This window comes from Equus caballus, chromosome 15 (genome assembly GCF_041296265.1).
Source record: "Equus caballus isolate H_3958 breed thoroughbred chromosome 15, TB-T2T, whole genome shotgun sequence".
In the NCBI taxonomy this organism is placed as follows: Eukaryota; Metazoa; Chordata; class Mammalia; order Perissodactyla; family Equidae; genus Equus; species Equus caballus.
In genome coordinates, this window is record NC_091698.1 from 48557364 (window position 1) to 48581532 (window position 24169).

Here is a 24169-nt window from a genome sequence, read left to right on the forward strand (position 1 = left end):
GTTGTTTATATTAAAAGCCAAAAGCTAGAAACATTTGAATAAATGTCTTTCAACAGATGATTGGGTAAACTAATTGTGGAATATCTATACAATGGAATACTAGTTTGCAATTTTCAAAAAACCAAACTAATGATACATATAACAATGAGGATGAATCTCAGAAATATTATGCTGGAGGAAAGAAGCTAGACACAAGAGTACATACTGTATGATTCTATTTATTCTAGAGCAAGCAGTACTCATCTCTAGGGTAGAAAGCAAGTCAGTAGTTATATGAGGTGGTGTGGGAGGGAGGGGAGATGCCTACAGAGAGGGAGGAGGAACTGTTTGAAGTGATGGATTGATTGTGGTGATGGTTACAAGAGTGTATATAGTCATGTGTCACTTAATGATGGGGATGTGTTCTGAGAAATGCATCATTAGGCAATTTCATTTTTATGCAAACATCGTAAGGTGTATTTACAGAAACCTAGATGGTATAGCCTACTATATACCTAAGCTCTATGGTAATAATCTTAATGGACCACCGTCATACATGTGACTCGTTGTTAACCGAAACATCGTTATACAGTGCATGACAGTACAGTTGTGAAAATGCATTAAACTTTACACTTAGAAGAGTGCATTGTATTATATATAACGTTGATTTAAAAAGAAAGAGTTAAAAAGATGAGGGATCTAGTCTGAGCTCTAGCACTAACTATGTCTGTGTGTTCTTGTGAAAGGAGCTTAATCTTTCTACATCTTTTGCCTGTTGAGCAAATGGGGACAATAGGTAGCTCATCTACCTCATTTGATTATTGTGAAAATGTAAATGAAATAGTTTATTTTGAAATGTCTTTAAGAAAGTATAAAGTCATACACAAATGCTTGGGAATGGGGGTGGGGGAATGTTCCATAACCTGCTCTTCAGGGAAGAAACGCGAGAACTGTGATAACCCATGTGTGAGCTAATATATATATTTTTGGATTTTATTTGCATGTCATCTTTTAACTTGTGTAACTCCGGCTGTGTCACTTCACCTCCCTGCCCGTCAGTAAAATGATGTGGTTAGACTAGATCTGAGGTAGAAAACTGTAGGCTCAGAGACTCTCTAAAGCCTTTCAGATGTGTTTTCTTTAGCCTCTACAGTGTTGGCCTGTCTAACGTTAATTTAAAATGTGACTTGTTGCCAGTGTTTAAATCTGGAAATTTCACATAAAGTTTCAGGTTTCCAGCTTATTTTTGGAAATTAGCAGATCTGATAAAATTGGGTCCATAATCCTACGTGGCAGCAATTACCTGGAGTTGTGTAGTAGCTGTTCCTTTCCATGGCCATATGCTTGAGTTTCCCACAGTCTCCACCACTCTCTGTAGCATTTTCTATTCTCTGTGGTAACATTAGAGGAAAGTTAATTCGTTTTTGAGTGCCTGTGATGTGTAGGCACTATTCTAGGGCATGGGGATACAGAGGGGAACCAAACAGACAAAATCTCTAAACTCATAGTGAGTGGTAAGTACCCATCCACATCATCAAAAATTATGAGAAAATTAGACCAAGAGTGTGATCTATTTTAGGGGAAGTGGGAGAAAGTATGTTTCTTTATGGAAGTAAAAAAAAAATTCCTACATATTTAATAGGCAGAAGTGTGTATGTGTCACAATTGTCCTGCCTGTTTCAGTTGCTTATCTCAAATAATGATTGGATCATTTTTCTCTTTGTGCTTCAATAAATTCATGGATTTTCCCCAAAAATGCATTCCAATAAAATAATGGAGATTATCTTAGCATTTCAAAAAATGCTAGTAGGCAGAGAGACTAGCACAGGCTCGACTGAATGTTAGCTTTTCTTACCTCTATCCGAACATCCTTAACTCAGCTTTAGATTTGTCCATTTAATCAAGGTCTTGGGATGCCGCTTGATCTGAAGTAAGTATCTCTATAGACAGTCTCATAGCTGCCGCCTTCTGCAATAGCCTGAATGCTGTTTAGCTTGTGGCTGAGAATCTTATTACTCTTATCCATGTGGTAGACCTGTGCTGGAGAAGTGCCTTGTGGTGCTGTCTTCTGTCTATCATCTAAGCTGGTAATTTATATCTCCATTTGGTCAACTACACAATGATAGTGGCCAACATCTTTAAATTGACAAATCCTATCAGGCTTCAGTTTTGATCCTCATGGTTAAGGAGCCCTGATTTAAATGCTTCTCACCTGCAGATAAGCCCTTGTATGGGCATAGATGCTTAATAACATGGTTCCATCTACGTTAAGTGTAGTGGTTCGTTGCTTTGCCTTTAGATTTATGATGGTCATGGGCTTTGAGAATCTGGGCCAGCGCCTCTCAATGAGTTATACTTGCCTGGATCACGTGGTAGGCATCTGACCCATTTCTTCAGTCTTGGCTGGAAAATCATCTTGCCACCTGGCAAAGAAAACTACACTGCTCCCATCTGGTGGCAGTTATCTCAAATCGCTGCATCATCGCCCTACTTCTGAAAGGGTGGCCTTGTCCTTTAGTGGTGCCATGTATCACAAAGCTGTAGGAAATAGCCATTCCCAATTTTTGTTCTCCCAGCTTTTATTCTGCGGCACTGTTAGCACTGTCAGGGATGTTGCATAGTTTTCTCTAAGTGAAGTGGAAAGAACATTTTTTGGACAATTAGGAAAGTGACATTGTTCCAGGTTCTACTCATAACTGGCCATGGGATTCCTAAGCCTCACTCAGTTCCTCCACCCATAAAGCAGAATGCTTGGATTTAGCGCTCCCTAGGAGCACTACCAGTGCAAAGTCCGTAGTTCTCTGATTTTTTTTTAATCAAAATATTTATAAAATAAATATTCGGGCTGTTCACAAAACAATTATACATAGAAATTTTATAATTTATACTATAATTTACCCCAATTCTAATTGGTTGTAAGACACATCATGAATTTAATAGCTTTTTTTTGGGGAAAAAGGAAGACAAATAGTACTTCATTAAATGGACATATTGTAAGAAAAATTCTGATATCCTAAAAATTAAAAATCTAAAAAATATGCACCTTAAAATTGAGATTGTTTTTGGTCTGTGTAAGACCTCTACTAGTCAATGCATGCTAGGGTTAAAAAAATTTTTTTGTTGTTAAATACACAGCATTTTATAATTAAAATTGACAATTGAGCTGTGTAAGTGGACTTTAAAGTTTTACAAGAAAATGGAAAGTGTTATTGATATACAAAAATTAGAGCAATTAGGGGCTGGCCCGGTGGCGTGGCAGTTGGGTTTGTGTGACTCCTCTTTGGTAGCCTGGGGTTCACCGGTTCAGATCCTGGGCATGGACCTAGCACTGCTTGTCAAGCCATGCTGTGGCAGCATCCCACATATAAAGTAGAGGAAGATGGGCACGGATGTTAGCTCAGGGCCAGTCTTCCTCAGCAAAAAGAGGGATTGGTGGCGGATGTTAGGTCAGGGCTAATCTTCCTCAAGAAAAAAAAAATTAGAGGGGCCAACCCTGTGTGTTCCTGTGCTCTGCTTTGGCTGCCCAGGGTTTCGCTGGTTTGAATCCTGGGCGTGGCTGTGGCACCACTCATCAAGCCATGCTGAGGCAGCTTCTCACATGCCACAACTAGAAGGACCCACAACTAAAAATACACAACTTTGTACCGGGGGTGCTTTGGGGAGAAAAAGGAAAAGTAAAATCTTTAAAAAAAAAAATTAGAGCGATGACAGTTGAAATTAAATATTGTGTGGTAAATTTTAGTGTTTATGTGAGTACTAGAGAAGAACATAGTTATAGGAAATATACAAACGGGTCATCTCTAGTAAATCATTATCAAAATGCACATTTGGAACGTTTGAACCCATTAAAAAATTTTTTTTGACACAAAATTATGTATGTATTTTATGAAAACATGCAGCAGTGCTTTGTGATTAAAGCTCTCTTTGGTTGCAAGGAACAGAAACTTATTCAGGCTGACTTGAAAAAGAATAATTATTGTAAAGATACAACAGAAAATGCCATGAACATCGATGGACAGGTACTGAAGTGCCGCTGGTCCTCAGAGGGGTTAGAGTGACACGGTCAGGACCCAAGTCTTCTCTGTCTTAGGCCTGAGGTCTCTGTAACCATTGCTGTGCTCTGGCAGCTCTGACTTTGCATATGGCTGCCAGCCCCAATACTACAGCATAACCTCAAGCTGAGTTCCTGTACTGATGACTTACCTCTGTATTCACCTCCATCCAATTAGTGGTCACCTCTGTGCAAAGAACAGCCTAGTGATGTTTTTATTTTTGCTATCCACAATCAATGCACAGTGTAGTTCAAGCTAAATTATGAAGGTATACAAGCAGGCACATGGGCTAAGTGTCCAGTATAACTACTGCTTATCCCAAAGCCTTCAACTTGGACAGCTTTGCTCTGCTTTATCTGTTTATAATCCCTGTTAACAATGGCACTGGGCCCCTCATGCAGTGTTTGGGGAGTGAGGTCCAGGTTAGGAGTTCAAAGGATTTGTGGAATGCTAAGGTGTAACAAATTCACAGCATTTAAGAATTCTCCAGCTAGTAATTGTTGCCTTAAAGAGAAGAATAACACCCAGCCTCACGGGATTGTAGTAAGAATTAAACAAGAGCTCAAAGTGCCTAGGACAGTGGTTGGAGTGTAGCTGGTTCTTTTTCTTTCATCTCTTTGTTCATCTGTTGATTTGTAGGTTCTTTGGAAGATAATTACTATTCTTCCTTTTTCCTGAGACAGGTGTTTAGCAACAATTTCTCTGACTCTTGCCACCCAATCCCGCGAGTAATACCTCTGAGTCCCCAGAATCTAAGAATGTCTTCTACGCCAGGCCAGCCCTAGGATTGGCTGACGATGGCATCACTACCTTTAACAGTGACGGCAACAACCTGTAGCCACCATAGTCATCTGACTCATTTCTTTAACATGACTCAAAAGAGCTTGTATGTGTGTTTCTCTCACAGGTGGATTTGCTATCGTGTTTCTGGTGAGGACAAGCAATGGAATGAAATGTGCCTTGAAACGCATGTTTGTCAACAATGAGCATGATCTCCAGGTGTGCAAGAGAGAAATCCAGATAATGGTAAGGCTGCCTTTCAGACTAGAGACTGCTTGTTTAAAATGGGGGAGAGACTGTGCCCTCTCATAAGAAAGCCAAGAGGGGCTTGTTCCCTTCGCTGAGATGACAGAGGTGGGAGTGAACAGCCATGGGGTGTAGGATGCTGCTCCTGCCTTGGTCACCCTCAGCTGGAGGGTTGAGGAGAAAGAAGCATGTTGAGAGAACTGACCAGTTTTCAGTTTAGAGAAATAGTTTTGGGCATTGGGAAAAGTTAATTTAACAACTTGGTTCCCAGAGTTAACTGGAGTTTAGTCTGGAAACTCTAGCTTTCCAATGAACCTCTTCTTCCAGTCTTCTCTTTTTATTAGTTCCTAACCAGTTTTCAACCCTCTCAAACTCTTCTGTGAACATCTCTTACCACGCCTTTAAATTTTGTACATGTGGTTCTTTCCACTTGGAATGCTTTTTTTCTTTTTTTGGCCTAGAAACTTCTTACTCGTATATACTCTATGATTTCATTCTAAAAGTCCGAGAACAGGCAAAAGTGATCTTTGGTAATAGAAATCAGAAATCGGTGATCTAGGTGTGGGAAATTGACTAGGAGGGGCATGTGGGAACTTTCTGGGCCATAGAAATGTTCTACATCTTGTTTTGAGTAGTGGTTACACAGGGCTATATGATTACTCAGTTTTCAAGATTCAGATTCATACTATGTTTAAAGAAAGATGGGGCCGGCCCTGTGGCCGAGTGGTTAAGTTTGTGCGCTCCACTTCGGCTGCCCAGGGTTCACTGGTTCGGATCCTGGGCACGGCCATGGCACCACTCATCAGGCCATGCTGAGGTGGCATCCCACATGCCACAACTAGAAGGACCCACAATTAAAATATACAACTATGTACTCGGGGGATTTGGGGAGAAAGAGCAAGGGGAGTCCCTATCTGGTAGAGGTATATGCTGGAATCTTCGTGGATGAAATAATATGATGTCTTGAAGCTAATGAGTGGATTTAGAAGAGAAACAAGATCGACAATTAGTTGATTATGGTCAAAGCTGAGTGATGGGTATATGGGAGTTTGTTAGAGTTGTCTCTTTCACCTCTGTTTCACATTATACATAAAATTTTTTTTTAAATGGTCTTTTATTCCATTGTGTTTCCACAGTACTTTTGTTTGCCAATTATATTGCTTTTCTTGTTTTATAAGTAATTCTGCCTTCAGAAAGTAATTTATTTAAAATCAGAAACTGTATATTCCAGCACGCTGCTTGACATAAAGTAAATGCTTAATAAACTTTGGATGAAATGAATGTATGAATAATCTAATAGCAGATGCATATGTTCACCAAGAGGTGATGATTCCTTTGTGCCCTGGATTTTCATGCTTTTGTAAAGAGCAAAAAGAGGTCCAAAGAATGAGTGAGGGTGGCATTGTAGGGGTCCCACCAGGCTTTGCTTGCCCCTGCCGACCCCCTGTGGGGTTGCCCTTTCAGTGGGTACTTAGAGTAACTAGTTGCACTGTAGAAGAAGAACTCAGAATTTTAGAGAGCCTGGTACTACTTTGGATTCTAGAAATCTGAAACCATTTGGGAGGGAACTGTAGGTGGAGATAAGTGTGGCTGTCATCATTGCAAATAAACAAAAAAACCCCAAGGCTCATATGCATACAGTCAGGGCCACATGGATCTGTCTGCAAGGCACCAGAGTGTCCTCCCACTGCCCTGCCACACAGCTCCAGACGACCATTCTCAGGGTATTTCCCTTCATCCACCCAGTGGGTTTTTTGCATGCTGCTTCTTATTCCTCCTCCTCCCACCTTGCCTCTTCCTTGCTTAGCGCTCACACTCCATTTTTTATGTTTGATTCGGCTGTTTCTTCTGCCTGGAATGCCCTTCTCATTCATTTTCTGGTGTCATGAAGGTACTCCCACTCTAACTTTCTCCTGCTCATTCAGAAACATGTCTGAGGGCTTACTTTCTGCTAGGCAGGCGTCGGAGTATTGTAACTAAGAAGACGCAGGCCCCTTAGGAGCTCACAAATTAATGGGACCTGATTAGGAATTAAATTACATGGGTTCAAGTTCTGGCCCAGCCATGTATAAGCTGTGAGTTTAGTTTTGAATTTAGTTTATATCTTTTTAAAACTTAAATACTCAAATGGGTGAGCTAAACTTGCTACAGAAAACATCAAGCGGTTCCCTGAGGGGTCCTCCTATGCCATTTCAAGGTCCCAGAGGCAACCGCTTTCAGTTGATTCATTTGATATATTTCTAAGTAACATGTTGATATTGCTAATTCTTGATTTTTTTCCCTCCATTTTAGGGATTATATACTATGGAAAGTAAGAATTTAGCTCTCTTTCATCCCATGCATGCCCTTTTCTCCAAATACTTGCATTATTCTCATCTCCCATTCTTCCAAAATAGCTGTAAGTTTTGGCAATATGTTAGTTATACTAATATTAGTTTTTATATTGTTATGTAAGAAAACATGATTCCTGCCAAATCTCCTAGTGCACTATGATTACCCTTCCTTTCCTGTATAACTCTCTTTTCACTGGAATTAGTAATTGTGGTGGTTTTTTTTGAAAATTTTATTTATTGAGGTAACATTGGTTTATAACATTATATAAAGGTCAGGTGTACATCATCATATTTCGATTTCTGTGTCGACTGCATCACGTTCGCCACCCAAAGACTAGTTACCATCCATCACCATACACATGTGCCCTATTACCTCTTTTGCCCTCCCCCCTTCCCTTCTGATAACCACTAATCTAATCTCTGTATCTGTGTTTTTGTTTGTTTATCTTCCACTTATGAGTGAACTTATACAGTATTAGTCTTTCTCCACCTGACTTATTTCGCTTAACTTGCTACCCTCAAGGTCCATCCATGTTGTTGCAAATGGCGAGATTTCATCCTTTTTTATGGCTGAGTAGTGTTCTGTTATGCATATATACCACAGCTTCTTTATCCATTCGTCCCTTGATGGACACTTAAGTTGTTTCTAAGTCTTGGCTATTGTGAACCATGCTTCAGGGCTCATAGGGAGTGCAAACATCTTTTTGCATTCTTGTTTTCATGTTGTAAATACTCAGAGGTGGAATGGCAGGATCAGATAGTGGTTCTATTCTTAATTTTTTGAGGAATCTCCATGCCTATTTTCCATAGTGGCTGCACCAGTTTGCCCTCCCACCAGCAGTGTACGAGGGTTCCCTCCTCTCCACATCCTCTCCAATGCTTGTTTCCTGTCTTGTTAATTATAGCCATTCTGACGGGAGTGAGGTGATATCTCACTGTAGTTTTGATTTGCAACTTCCTAATAATTAGTGATGTTGAACATCTTTTCATGTGCCTGTTGGCCATCTGTATATCTTGTTTGGAAAAAATGTCTGTTCAGACCCTTTGCCCATTTTTTAACTGGGTTGTTTGTTTTTTTGTTGTTAAGTTATATGAGTTCTTTATATATTTTGGATATTAACCCCTTATCTGTTGTGTGATTTGCAAATACCTTCTCTCAGTTGTTAGGTTGTCTTTTTGTTTTGTTGATGCTTTCCTTTGCTGTTTAGAAGCTTTTTAGTTTAATGGAGTCCCATTTGTTCATTTTTTCTTTTGTTTCCCTTTCCTTGTGAGACATGATATTCAGAAAGATACTGCTAAGACCAGTGTCGAAGAGCATACTGCCTGTGTTTTCATCCAGAAGTTTTATGTTTTCAGGTTTTACCTTCAGCTTTAATCCATTTTGGGTTGATCTTTGTGTATGATGTGAGCTAATGGTGTACTTTTCAGTCTTTTGCATGTGGCTGTCCAGTTTTCCCAACGGCATTTATTGAAGGGACTTTCCTTTCTCCATTGTATGTTCTTGGCTCCCTTGTAGAAAATTAGCTGTCCGTAGATGTGTGGGTTTATTTCTGGGCTCTTGATTCTGTTCCATTGATTTGTATGTCTGTTTTTGTGCCAGTACCATGCTGTTTTGATTACTACAGCTTTGTAGTATATTTTGAAATCAGGGAGTGTGATGCCTACAGCTTTGTTCTTTTTCCTTAGGGTTGTTTTGGCTGTTTTTTGGGGTTTTTTGTCTTAGTTTTTTGTGTACTTTTCACTGATTTAATCCCAAACTCTCCCCAAGTTGCATAAATTATTTTTTTAATTCTTTTAAACAGTTAGTATTCCGTCTGTTTTATCTTCTTGAAAAAGTCTCTCAGGCTTCTGACTTGATGGAATCTATGTTAGTTGCTCTCTAGGACTAATTTATAGTCTTGGAATTTCCTAGGGATTCCCTTGGTCTCTCTTTTTTTTGCTTTACTTCTTTGTTTTGGTGGAGCTTATCCAGTTTCCTGAGGCATGGTAGGTAAATTTTTGAGACCATGTAAGGTCTGGAAGTGTCTTTCTTTTACACTCATATGTAGCTTGTGTATAAAATTCTGGGCTGGAAATCATTTCATTCAGATACATGAAGCATTGCTCTATAATATTTTAGCTTTCATTGTTGTGCTTGGGAAGTCCAAGGTCATTCTAATACCTGGTCCTTTGAGTGTGACTCATTTTTTCTCCCCAGAAATTTATAAATTTTTTCTTTGTTTACAGCGTTCTGAAATTTCTTGGTGATATACTTTGGTGTGTGCATTTATTATTTATTATGTTAAGTGTTTGGTGGTCTCATTTAATCTAGAAACTCATATCCTTGTGTTGTGGGGAATTTTAGTTTGTCTCATTTGATGATTTCCTTTTCTGTGTCCCCTCTGCCTGAAATTGCTATTATTTGGATGTTGGTTCTCCTGAATCGATTTTCGAATTTTTTGTTTTCTCCTCTTTATTTTTCATTTCTTTGTCTTTTTTCCTCTACATTCCAGAAATTTTCCTCAGCTTTATATTCCAGCCATCTTGTTGAATTTTTTATTTATCAAGCTTTTTAATTTCTAAGATCTTCTTGTTTGGTTTTGTTTCTAATTTTGATGAAGTCCCATTCATCAATTTTTCCTTTTGTGGGTCGTGTTTTTGCTGTCATTTCTAAGGACTCTTTGCCTAGCCCTCGATTCTAAAGGTTTTCTCCTATTTTTTTCCCTAAAAGTTTTACATTTTACATTTAAGTTTGTGATACGTTTTGAGTTAATATTTATATAAGATGTGAGACTGAGGTTGAAGTTCGTTTTGTTGTCTGTGGGTGTCCATTTGCTCCAGCACCATTTGTTGAAAAAGCAATCTTTCCTCCATTGAATGTTTTTGTCAAAAATCAATTGGGCATATTTGTGAGGGTTCATTTCCAGACCTTTCTATATTGTCTATTCTGTTCTGTTAATCTGTGTGTCTATCCTTCCACCAGTGCTACACAGCCTTGATTACTGTAGATTTATAAGTCTTGAAATCAGACTGATTTTTCCCGCTTCTTTTTCTCCCCCAAAATTGTTTTAACTATTCTAGTTCTTTTATCTTTTCATATAAATTTTAGAATACTCTAATCTGTATCTACAGAATGTCTTCCTAGAATTTTGATAGGAATTTCGTTAAACGTGTATATCAGTTTGGGGAGAAATGACATCTTTTCTATGTTTAGTCTTCTAATAAAGGAACATGATACATCTCTCCATTTATTTACATCTTTCATTTCTTTCATCATCATTGTGAAGTTTTCACCACACAGGCTTTATACATGTTCTTAGATTTATACCTAGGTTTTTGTTTTGTTTTGAGTAATTATAAATGGTATTGAGTGTTTAATTTTGTTGTCCATGTGTTTATTGCTGGTATGTAGAAAACCACTTGATTTTTCTGTTTATTTTGTATCCTGTAACCTTGCTGAATTTGCTTACTAGTTCTGAGAATTTTTCTCTAGATTCCTTAGGATTTCCTATACAGACCATCAGGTCATCCGCAAATAGGGGCAGTTTCATTCCTTCCTATCTGATCTGTATCCTTTTTGTTTCCTTTTCTAACCTTATTGCACTGGCTAGCACTTGCAATACTATGTTAGGTAAGAATGTTGAGTAGACATCCTTGCCTTGTTCTCAATCTTAGGAGGAAAGAAGTCTTTCACTATTAAGTATAAGGTTAGCTGTAGTTTTTTACAGTTTTTTAAAAAATCTGTTTGAGGAAGTTCCCTCTATTTTTTATTTTTCTAGGAGTTTTTATCATGAATGGGTGTTGAATTTTGTCGAATATCTTTTCTGCATTGGTTGATATGATCATGTGATTTTTCTTCTTTAGCTTTAATACAGTGGATTATATTGATTGATTTCCAAATATTGGACCAGACTTACATCCCTGTAATAATTCCCACTTGGTCATGGTGTATAATTATTTTTATATATTGTTGAATTCTTTTTGCTAATATTTTGATGAGCATTTTTGCGTCTATCAGCATGAGGGATAATGGTTTGTAGTTGTTTTTTATAACTGTCTTTTCCTGGTTTTGGTATCAGAGTAATTTTGGTCTCAACATGGATTGGGAAGTGTTCCTTCTTCTGTCTTCTGGAACAGATTTTTTAGAATAGGTATTTATTCTTCTTTAAGCGTTTGGTGGAATTCTCCAGTGAAACCATCTGGGCCTGGAGACATTTTTGGGGGGAGTTATTAAATTGCAATTTCAGTTTCCTTAATAGTTAGCAGGGCTATTCAGATTATCTCCTTCATGTTGGGTGAGGTTTGATAGTTTGTATTTTTGAGGAATTGGTCCATTTCACTTCAGTTATCAAATTTATGCATGTAGAGTTAGTTGTTAGTAATATTTTCTTATTATCCTTTTGATGTGTGCAGGGTCTGTGGTGATAACCCCTGTTTCATTCCTGATATTGGCAATTTGTATCTTTTCTTTTTTTTGTCAGTATTGCTACTGATTTGCCAAATCTATTGATGTTTTAAAAAACCCATCTTGTTTCATTGGTTTTCTCTATTTTTCCATTTTCAACTTCATCAATTGCTGTTCTTACACAGTCATGTACCACATGACATTTCAGGAAAGAGCAGACCGCATATATGATAGTGATCCCACAAGATTAGTACGATATAGTCTTGGTGTGTAGTAGACTATATACCATCTAGGTTTGTGTAAGTACTGTAGGAGAGGAAGAAATTTTCCTCTACCCTCCTAGGTTCTTCTAGCTGGTCTAAGAATTAAATAGACATGAGACAGATTAACAGGAGAAAGACAAACAAAAGTTTAATAATATATATACATAGGATAAACCCAGGAAAACATAGTAACTTGCCAAAATGGCTGAAACCCTCACATTAAATACCATCCTCAGCTAAAGACAAAAGAAGATGTTGGAAGTGGGGAGAGTCAGGGACTTCAAAGGGATGGAAGGCAATTCATAGGTAGGTGAAAAGGAGCAAACGTTTGGAAAACAAGTGTTTGACCACACAGAAACAGAAGAACACAGAGGGGAACCCAACAAGCAGGTTTTTCTAGATTCCTCCCTGTCTACCACCTAGTTTGTGTCATGCTAAGGTGATAGCTCACTTCCTGAGACAGGTTTTATTATCTGAATTCTTTAAGGCAGTTAAGGGGGAGGTAACAAAGAAAGTTTGTGTCTTTTGTTTCTTAAAAATAATCAGCCTAAAATAATCCTCATGTTAAAGCCAGACATTTTGGGGTGGCAAATTTTGTTCCCCTTCAGTACACTCTACACACAGTGACAAAATTGCCTAATGACATGTTTCTTGGAACATATCTCCATCATTAAGCGATGCGTGAATGTACTTAGTTCTTTCTGCTTGATTTAAGTTTATTTTGCTCTTCTTTTCCTAGGTACTTGAGGTGAAAGTTTAGATTGTTGACTGAGACTTTTCCTCTCCTTTATTATGTACATTTAGTACTGTAAATTTCCCTCTTAGCACTTTATTTTGATATATGTATTTTATTTTTCAATTCAATTTTCAATTCAAAAAAATGTATTTTTTTATTTCCCTGAGAATTCCTCTTGACTCATGGATTATCTGGAAGTATATTGTTTAGTTTCCAAGTGTTTGTCAGTTTTTCTGTTATCTTTCAGTTTTGCTTTCTAGCTTGATTCCGTTGTGGTTGGAGAGCACACTCTGTATGATTTCATTTCTTTTGTATTAATTGAGGTTTGTTTTATGGCCCGGGATATTGCCTATCATGATATATCTTTTGTGGGCACCTGAAAAGAGTGTGTATTCTGTTTGTGTTGGGTGAAGTGTTCTATAAATCTTGATTAGATCCTGTTAGTTCATGGTGTTGCATTCTTCTGTATCTTTGCTGATTTTTGTCTAGTTGTTCTATCGGTTGTTGGGAAGGGGTGTTGAAATCTCAAACTATAATTGTAGTTTGTGTCTTTCTCCTTTCAGTTCTATCAGTTTCTGCTTTACATGTTTTGCAGCTCTGTTGTTTGGTGCATGTGCGTTTAGGATTGCTATGTGTTCTTGATAGATTGACCCTTTTGTCATTACTTGATGTCCCTCTCCATCTCTGGTAATTTTCTTTGCTCTGAAATCGACTTTATCTGATATTAATATAGCTACTTCTGTTTTTGGGGATTCAAATTTGCAGGGTGTGTATTTTTCTATCCTTTTGCTTTGAGCCTGCCTATATTGTCTTATTTTTGAGTGAGTTCTTGTAGGCAGCATATAGAGGGGTTGTGTTTTTAAATCCACTCTGCCAATGTCTGTCTTTTACTTGGTATATCTAGACCATTTACATTTAATGTGGTTATTTGTTAGGCCTAATAAGTTAGGCCCTAAATCTCCTATTTTATTTCTTGTTTCCTTTTTGTTTTCACTATTTTTTGTATGTTTTTCTTTTCCTGTCTTCTTGTGGTTACTTGAACTTTTTTTAGAATTCCATTTTGATTTATCTAGAGTGTTTTTGAGTATATTGCTTTGTATAATTTTTTGACAAAATGGACTCTATTTTGTAGAGCAGTTTTAGGTTCACAGCAAAATTGAACAGAAAGTACAGTCTCCACATATCCCATCCCCCGCCCTCCACGCTCAGCCTCCTCCACTATCAACATCCAGCACCACAGTGGTACATTTGTTATAATCAGTGAACCTACATTGACACATCATCACTGAGAGTCCATAGTTTACATTAGGGTTCACGTTTGGTATTGTACATCCTATGCGTTTTGACAAATGTATGGTGACATGTATCTACCATTATAGTATCATAAGGAATTGTTTCACTGCCTTGAACATCCCCTGTGCTCTGCCTGTTCATCCCTTCCTCCCCTAGTCCTCTAGCAACCACTGATTTTTTTGTTGTCTCCATAGTTTTGCCTTTTTCAGAACATCATATAGTTTGGAATCATTCAGCATGTGGTCTTTTCAGATTGGCTTCTTTCATTTCATAATATGCATTTAAGATTCTTCTGTGTCTTTTCATGACTTGATAGCTTATTTCTTTTTAGAGCCGAATAATATTGCATTGCATAGATATATCACAGTTTACCCATTCATCTACTGAAGGACATCTTGGTCGCTTACAAGTTTTAGCAATTATGAATAAAGCTACCATAAACATATGTGTAGGTTTTTTTGTGGGCATAAGTTTCAGTTCATTTGGATATGTTTCATAGATTTTCAACTAAGCAGTTATTTCAATTTTGAAGATTTCTTTTTATGTTTCTAAGCCAATATTTAAATTTTTATTTAATTTTAATTTTACTCTTTTAAAAATAAATTTTTTATTGTGGTCAAAAACTCATAACTTAAAATTTACCATCTTAACCATTTTTAAGTTTACAGCATTGTTAACTATAGGCACAATGTTGTACAACAGATCTCTAGAACTTGTTCATTTAGCATTACTGAAACTTTATACCTGCTGGATAGCATGTCTCTGTTTTCCCCTCCCTCCAGCTCCTGGCAACCACCATTCTATTCTCTGCTTCTGTGAGTTTGGCTATTTTATATACTTCATATAAATGGAATTATATAGTATTTGTCCTTCTGTGACTGGCTTATTTCACTTACTGTAATATCCTCAAGATTCATCTATGTTGTAGAATATGACAAGATTCTTTCTTTTTTAAGCCTGAGTCATATTCCATTTTGTGTATATACCACATTTTCTTTGTTTTTTTTTAAAAGACTTTATTTTTCCTTTTTATCCCAGAGCCCCCCGGTACATAGTTGTGTATTTTTAGTCATGGGTCCTTCTAGTTATGGCATGTGGGATGCCACCTCTTCCTAGTTCTTGGTATGACAAACAATTGTCAACATCTTCAAATTATGTTATGAGATTCTGGATTTTATATAAACCTTCTGTTTTAACTGGTTTGCACTCTGACAGAGGATTGATGAGGGTTGGGAGGTGCTCTGTTGTGACTACTAGGTAGGGGTAGAAGTTAGGTTTCCTTTTGAGCGTCTGTTAACACCCCAGGAAGTGCTCCTCATTACTACTAGGTTGGGGTGGAAGTTTCAGTTTCCCATTAGGCTTCCACTGATACTTTCCTGGCTGGAAAGTTAGGAGTGCCTTGGTGTTGCTCCCCATTTGGCCTTTACTGACACTGTGGAGGTGGGAGTTGGCTTTGTTACTGCTTAGTGGTTGTGAAAGTCTTGGCCTCCTCTGACACAACCCCAGTGGGAAGAAGGAAGAGCACCTTCTTATCACCTACAGAGATGAAGGTCCTGACTCCCTACTCGGCCTTCTCTAACACTACCCATCCCAGTGAGGGAGTGGGAGGGGTAGTTGTGGTGTTTGTTGCATCCTCATTGGGATGGAAATCTAGGCTCCCCACTTGGCCTTTGCTGCCATGGCTCGAGGAGGGGCTGCAGTTTTTTCCCGTGGTTTTCAGCTGGTGTAGAGTTGTTAGTATCTGTGAGTTTCTGTTTTACTAGGTTGCCCCTTTCCTGGGTTTGACTAGAGAGAGCAGGCTTTCTTTGTGCCCCCTGGTGTTTTCAGCTTACCAACTTCTTCAGTTTCCAGTCTGAAATATATGAGGCAAGAAGAAAACCCAGGTAACTCACCACCACGTCATTCCTTGGGTCCCAAAGTTCCTAGCCAGTCTGCCTTCTACCCACATTTCTGACTCTTGTTATTATGTTTGTTTTATATATAATGTCCGAAGTATTTAGTTTTACTTAGCTGCAGGAATAGAAAAGAGTACATTTACTCTATCTTCCCTGAAGAAGTCTTCAGTTTATGTCTTTTAAAAACCAAGCTCTTTATATCATTTAGTAAGGCTTTAGAAGGAAGCAGAGATAAATGCATGTATTCAACTTACTTTTTAAAAAAATTTCTTACCATTTTTAATGAACATGCTGTGTGATGTTTTTAACCCCCCGGGCTCAGACTTCTGTCAAATAGAGGCCATAACCCCAGCCTTACCTCTCTGAGAGATTGTAAGAGTTGTGTCCTTATAAATAGTACGTACGTATTGTTTGAATTTACCTGAAGGATGAGAGAGAGAGAGAGAGGGAAGGGAGAGAGGGGGATGTTTCCCTATATGAGGAGTTGAGTAGAAAATAATTGTCTACTGTTTTTTTGCTTTTTGAATATTAATATTTGACTTATTTTTACAAATTAAACTTTAAGCTGTTTTATAGTCATTTGGATGAGTAATTGGATCCAGAGTTTTCAGATTAAGTAAGAACAAGCCATGTCGTATCAACATCATGTCCTCCTTTGGGAAGGTGTCTGGATAGGGAGCTCAGGGAAGTGCAGTAGATCCAGTGTCTGTGGATCGTGTCATTGGGTAAGGACACTTGCCAGAGATCTGTGAACAAGATGGAGCATCTAGGCTGGATGCTAGGTGTAATTGCTGCTGTTTATATTGGTTTCTGATCAATGGTTTGATATTAGTGTGGAGGAAACTTTCTAAGAAAAACACTGCAGCTTACCATCAGCTTTATGTTATTTTATATTTAATGAATAACTTGGTTAAAGAAATAGAAGACAGACTTATAAATTATGTACCTAATGTAAAGTTGGAAGATATAACAAGTACATTGAGTGATAGAATCAGGATCCAAAATGATCTTTACAAATTGGAACAATGAGCTGATTCTAATGAGAAGAAATAACAAGGTAAGGTCATATACTTGGATTTTTATTTTATTTTAATCAACTTTCTAAGCACAGTTCTGGGAAGGCAGAGATTAAAAGCAGCATGAGTAGAAAAAGACTTAAGTATTTTAGTGGTCAGTTAATTTGATATAAAAGTATGCTATGATGTGGCTGCCAAAAGAGAAAAGAATGTAATTTTTTTAGCTACATTAGTAGAGTTAATAGAAGGTGATGGTGCTGGTCTATTTTGCGTGAGTCAGACTAGGCCTGGAGTATTTCGTTTGTTTCCTGGGACCATTCTTATAAAAAGAATATAGGCAAAGCAAACCGTTTAAGTGTGGGAGCAGCCAAAATGGTGATGTGACTAAAAGCTGTATCAATGAAAGTGAATATGTTTAACCTAGAGAAGAAAAAACTTAGAGTCTAAATAATAACATTTCAGTTGTTTAGAAAGTGAAAAAATAGACTAGACTTGTTCTTTTTGTTCTGAAGAGGACAATCTAGAATCAGGAGGTGGAAGTTTCCAGCTTAATGTAAAGAAGAGCTGATCAACAGTGAGGCTGCCTGCAGGTGGCCTGAGGGCCCAAGGAAATGATATTATTCTGAGAAAACTGCTCTTCAGAAGGCTATACAGGGTGTTAGATATGGGCTGCCTGGTTGCTCTAGATCAGTGCTACTGAAAGGATCTTGTTTTCCTTTCTTTTCCTCACCCTTGTGTGCTTGTTTATTTTCCCCCCAGCATCATATTGCTTTTCTTAGTTTACTTTGTAATTTGAGATAAAATTCACCCTTTTAAATATAATTCAGTGATTTTTTAATATATGCACAGGGTCATTCCCCCATCACCATTTATCTAATTCCGGACCATTTTTGTCATCACCCTGAAAGGAAACTGCATACCCGTTAGCAGTCATTCTCTATTCCTGCTTGCCCCAGTCCCTGGCAACCATTAATCTATTTTCTGTTGCCGATTCTGGACAGTTCTTATAAATGGGCTCATACAATATGTGGCCTTTTGTGTCTGATTTCTTTCACTTAGCATAGTGTCTTCAAAGTTTGTCCATGTTGTAGCATGTATCATTACTTAATTCCTTTTCATGGCTGCATAATATTCATTGCATGGTGATGCCACGTTTTATTCACCCTGATGGACATTTGGATTGTTTCTTCTTTTGGGCTATTATCAGTAATGCTGCTATGGACATTTGTGTACAAGTTTTTGTGGACATAATGTTTCATTTCTCTTGTGTGTATACATAGAGGTGACATTGCTGGGTTGTGTGGTAACTCTACTTTTGAGAAAATACCAAACTGTTTTCTGTAGAAGCTGCACACTATTTTATATTCCTACCAGCAATGTATGAAAGTTCCAATCTCCATATCCTTGCCAGCATTTTTTTATTGTTTCTGTTTTTGATTATAGCCATTCCAGTGGTTTTGAAGTGATATCTCATTATGGTTTTGATTTGCGTTTTCCTAATGATTAATGGTGTTGAGCATATTTTTATGTGCTAATCAGCCATTTGTATATGCTCTTTGGAGAAATGTCTGTTCAGATCATTTGCCAATTTTTATGTTGGATTGTCTTTTTATTGTTGAGTTTTAAGAGTTCCTTATATAGCCTGGACACGATTCTTATGACGTGTATGATGTGCACAATTTTTTTCCATTCTTTACATCGTCTTTTTGCTTTCTTGATAGTGTCCTTTGAAGCACAAAAGTTTTTAATTTTGATGAAATGCAGTTTATCTATTGTTTTTTTTTGATTGCTTGTACTTTAGGTATCATATCTAAAACCATTGCCTAACCCAATATCATGAAGATTTCCGTGTATGTTTCCTTTGAGGAGTTTTTAGATCTTTGGTCCATTTTGAGTTACTTTTTGTATATAGTGTGAGATAGGAAACCAACTTGATTCTTTTGCATGTAGACATCCAGTTATCCAGCACCAGTTTTTGAAAGGACTATTCTTTCCCGCATTGAGTTGTCTTGGCCCCCTTATCGAAAATCAGTTGGCCATAAATGTATGGGTGCTACTCAAAGGATCTTGTGCCAGAATGCCAAGCAATGAACTGCTTCTCTCATACTTGAAGTCTCACTAGGAAAAGAAGTCGGCTTAGTGACTTGATTGATTTATGTCCAAGAGCAAGCCCCTTATCTCCTTATGGACTGGTAACAATTGACTAGCTAGCAAATGTTTGTGTATCACATTTTGAGAAGCACTGCTCTGGGTCTTTGCTACTTTGAGTACCACTGACCAGGAGCATCCCAGGCCCTATCCCAGAGCTACTAGGTTAGAATCTATTTTTAAACAAAATCCCCAGGTGATTCATATTCATATTAAAGTTTGAACAGCACTGCTCTAAAATCAGACTCTAAGTGACTTTAAAGATCTATTCAAGATTAAGTACAAGATTAATTAATGAATAAGACTTGGGAAAGGGAGGGTACAGTACTCCCATCTTACCCACAATGGATACATTCCAAGACCCCCAGTGGATCCTGAAACTGCACATAGTACTGAACCCTATGTATGCTGTGATTTTTCCTGTACATATATACTTATGGTAAAGTTTAATTTGTAAATTAAGCATAGAAGAGATTAACAACAATAACATAGTAAAATAGAACAATTACAACAGTATACTGTAATAAAAGTTATCATAGATCTTAGTACCATCAGCATATGATTTTTTTCTTTCCTGATTAAGTCAAGAACTTTCACCTTTTCACTTAAAGGAAGCACTTTATGGCTTCTCTTTGGCGTATCCAGACTGCCAGCATCATGACTTTTGTGCTTTGGGGCTGTTATTAAGTCAAATAAGGGTGACTTGAACACTGTGATACTGCGACAGTCAATCTAATAACTGAGAAGGCTAGGTGACTAAGGGATGAGCAACATATGCAGCATGGATATGCTAGACAAAGGGATGATTTGCATCCTGGGCTGGATGGAGCAGGACGGTGTGAGAGTTCATCACGCTACTCAGAATAGCATACAATTTAAAACTTTTGCATTTCTGGAATTTTCCATTTAATATTTTCAGACCGCAGTTGAGCATGGGTAACTGAAACTGAGGAAAGCGAAACCGTGGACAAGCGAGGACTGCTGTACGTATGAGGGTAGGCAGGAGAATATCTGAGACTTCTTGCGTGGCAGAAATCCATAGGGCCCTAGATACGTTGGCCTTCAGTGCAACCGAGGGCCAACCCAGATCTCAAAGTGTTTCTTTTCACTACTGTGCTCGACTTCATAGTCTTTGCCTGTGAATAATTCCTTGAAGAGAGTTATAAAGGAAATTCGGAGTTTTAGAGAAAAAGGGGATGGACTATTAAGGCGGGACACTTTTACAAAGCAGCTTTGGGAGAGAGAAACTAACTCTAGGCCTTAGAACTGCTTTCCTTTATCTTTAAGTTACGAAGAAGCTGAAATTTGGTTAAAAGTGTCTGCGGAACCATAGTGTGATTCTAGAAGTAGGCAGCAATAGTGCTGAGTCATAAACTCAGAAAACGTTGAATATTTGAATGGAGGGTCAAAACAGGTAAATATACCTCTTTGGAAACTTGCTCTATGCAAATGTAGGCACTGTCAGCATCAGGAATTTGCAGGCATCATGTGGGCATCCCAAGGAAAGGTGGCCTGAGCAAATGATGTATAGGGAAATTAGTTATATACAATACTCAGTTTTACTATTTTGAGGTGAGTGATGTTTTGATATGCTATTTAGAATGCTATCTTCTTTACTTTCTTGAACATAAATATAAAGGTTTTTATAGATGCACTTAGGAATCGAGTCCTCCATTTTCTTCTAAGACCTTAAGATTCTTAAGTAGGAAGTCTGCTGCAGGAATTTTGAAGCTAGGGATAGAATACTGTCCTGTGCTGCAAGCCTGGTTAAATGGGACTCCAGATAAACTTGAAACTTGTGATCGTCTATAGGATCTGGGTTGAAGGCCTGGTTTTCAAAAAGTATCTTTTTTGAAAAAAGTTTTTGAGCACTTTAAGCAGTTAAATATGAGAGTTAATAAGCTAACTACAAAACACTTTAAATATCCGAATTTAGTAAAGCAGGTCTTCTAATAACATATTTGTCAGCAGTTTAATAATCTTGTTTAATGTTAATTTAAAATAATGTTTAAAATGACAATATGATCTCTTTAGACCTAACGCTGCCTAAATCGTGTAATATAAATTGATCTGATCTATAGTTTAACTGCACATTCCCCACTCCCATGAAAACCAGGTTTTTACTTCCACTCATCATATAGACTTTTATCTTTAATACTCCAAATAGTAGTTGTAGCCAAGACATCAGTGCATTTTTCCCCACATCCTGCCTTTTCCTGAGTTAACAGGTGGCAACTGAGGTGCACCCCCAATGTGGGTTCCATCCCATACCTCTGAATCCATTCTGTTCTGTAAGCCTGGGACTGGTCTTTTAACTAAAGCCAGGGAAAGCATGGACATCCTCTGGCCTGTTGCTGCTGAGACCTGCTGCCGGTGTACCCTAAATGTGAGTCAGTCTCAATTTGCAGAAAGATTTTCTCTTGACCTTTCCTATTTCACAGCCGTTCAAACAGATCTTCTCTATTAGTTATAAAACAGTGCTGCATTATCAAGTCATTAAAGGTAAATGCCATAGTGTTCCTCCAAAGAGGCGGCCTTTTCTGCTTGGGCATATCTCAGGATCTCTGCAGGAGACAAAATGAACAGGAATTTGGGCTTGCACTGACCAGCAAACATCTTGGCAAACTGTTGTAGGATGCCATCTGCAGATGTTAATTATCCAATTTGGGTCCTCTAATAGCTCTTGACTTCCTCTTGGCTCTACCAAATGCTTTTTATTTTCCTTCCAGATTCTTTATTATTCCTCTTGGGATGAGACAAACTCAGAGGCAACATTGCTGATTTCTTTTTCAAACAGTTAAACGCAGAAACATTAGTCTTTCATTCCTCCTTGTGGACATTTGGAGGACGTGATCTACTGCTCCATTTTAGTTTCAGAGAACTTCTCTCCAGTTCTTCCTACTTCCAGGACTGTGCAAATGGAAACAAGTTCTAGAAGAGTTGGTAAGACTGAAAAGCAGAGGGAGGGATAGTCCTCTGAGACTTGAGCGCTGAAATCGCTTTCTGTTCGGAGAAACTGGAACTCTGGTGACTGCTCTTCTGCCTTATCATCTCCCTTGTTTGTTGCCCAAAGCAGTTGCTCTAAGCCTTCTGTTTCTCTCATCAAGCTTCTTCCTTATTCCCTTACACTTTGAAGATGATCTTGCTCTCTACCAAAAACAGAACAATAGATCTGAACTCACTCAGATTCCCGTTTTCTCATCCTTAAACCAATAAGCATATCCCTCCTTGTTTTCTTTCTTTTTGCCAGGAAAGAAATGTCTAAGACCAGTCCCTTTAACATTGCTCTTATTCCCCACCCCTTCTGCCTACAGGACTTTGTTCCATCAGTGATCCTCATCCTCTCCTGTATCTTCAGGCTGTCTTCTCCTGGCTCCTTCCACTCTCCAGTGCTTAGTTCTCTCCCATTCTAAGAATTCTTTCCCTCGATGCTGCTCCTCTCTTAAACACAGAATGTTCTGAAAGAGTGATCTCTAGTCAGTGGCTCTACATATTCAACTCTCATTCTTGGCAAGTCCAATTCCATTCTCACCTCCATTCCTTCCCTTCTCTGAAACTGTTCTTACGTAGATTGCCAGCGACTTTCCAATTGTCAATTTTAGTGGTCACATTTCTACCTTTGGTCTGCCTGTCTGAGGCAATAGTCATTCTTAATCCTTCACTCAGAGGAAAGTTCTGATGAGTTTTAACTTTGTTCAGGGGTCAGGTGTGTTCATTTCATCCTGTGAGGCTTCCTCTTCTTTTGGTATATAATTTCAGATTAAAAGAGACTGTATTTATCACTTTAAACAACTGAATCTCCACTTAGTGTGGTGGAAGTTACTATTCTCATGGTCCAAACTGCCAAGTTTGTATGGTGACTCTTCTAGAACCACGTATTTTCCATCCTTCCCTCCCACTTTTTATTAAAAGTAAACCAATTTATTACAGCTAGTTAAAAAAAAATCTTAGTTTGTGTTTGTGCAAAAATCCTGATACCCAGCTTGCTCCTTTTTGCTCACTAATGACCTTGGATTTTTTTTTGAACATCAGCATTATGAAGATTTGTCTCTATGGATGTTAAAATAACCATACCAAGGTGTGAGGCAACTTGCAGTGCCTAAATGGGTCTTGACACATAGGAGGTGCTCAGTAAATATTTGTTGGAAAATTAATTCCATAGGCAGCCCTGAGAAATCATATGCAGTTCCAACTAGAGAGCTGGAAGCATGACCCATCTTATATCCCAGTTAGTTGGCTTGAAAGGCTTAATTGTGAGCAAAATGCTTAGGTCTAGATGCCATTGTAGTCTTTTCAAAACTTCGTAAAGTGGTTATTCTTTGCACATATTTCCTGAAGGGAGTGAAACAGTATGAACAGTTGAAAAGTCTAGTTGAATTCACTTGTGTTCCTACAACCAGGAAAAAACATCAGTTTCACTTTTCTGAATTAAAAATTCACATATTTAAATAGTTCATACTGTCTCTCTCCTCTTAGTCCCTCTGTGGTGTTTCTGGAGATGGGAGTCTTTGCTTTTGGTTTACATGGAGCACTAATGCAGTGAGCAAGTAGGCACCCTGTGTGCATTCGGTTCTAGAATTTAGTTCAGGAGAGTGTTGTGGTTCAGGAGGGTTGAAAAATTGCTCTTGAAGACCTGGCTGTGAATCTCACAGACCGCTGGAAAACTGCCCTTGACCCTGCTCCTTCGTCTTACCTCTCATCACTGTTAGTGTCATCTCTGTGTATTTAAATTATCTGTCCTAATGGAACTGACTGGCTCATTCTGTCTCTGTTTGTATCTGTAACTGATAATATATTTCTCAACTCTTCTTTACAGAGGGACCTGTCAGGACACAAGAACATTGTGGGTTACATTGACTCCAGTATCAACAATGTGAGTAGCGGTGATGTATGGGAAGTTCTCATTCTGATGGACTTCTGCAGGGGTAAGTATATGAACTATACCTTAAGCTCTTATTTCTCTAGAACTTTGATTGTCAAGGACATGGTAGTCATTTCAGTTAATGTGCATTGTACCTTAATGTATGTTGTTCCGGTTTTAAAG

General features: G+C 38.1%; 1 protein-coding gene across 20 annotated transcripts in view; it reads left to right on the forward strand.

Moving 5' to 3' along the window:
• The window catches only part of AAK1 (AP2 associated kinase 1), a 165521-nt gene that overhangs the window by 67319 nt on the left and 74033 nt on the right, over positions 1-24169 (forward strand). For all 20 annotated transcript variants that reach the window (XM_014731107.3, XM_070235343.1, XM_070235345.1 and 17 more), the window contains exons 3-4: positions 4939-5057; positions 23942-24050. In XM_014731107.3, coding sequence (XP_014586593.2) covers positions 4939-5057; positions 23942-24050 — 228 coding nt within the window. The remainder of the gene's footprint in view (positions 1-4938; positions 5058-23941; positions 24051-24169) is intronic.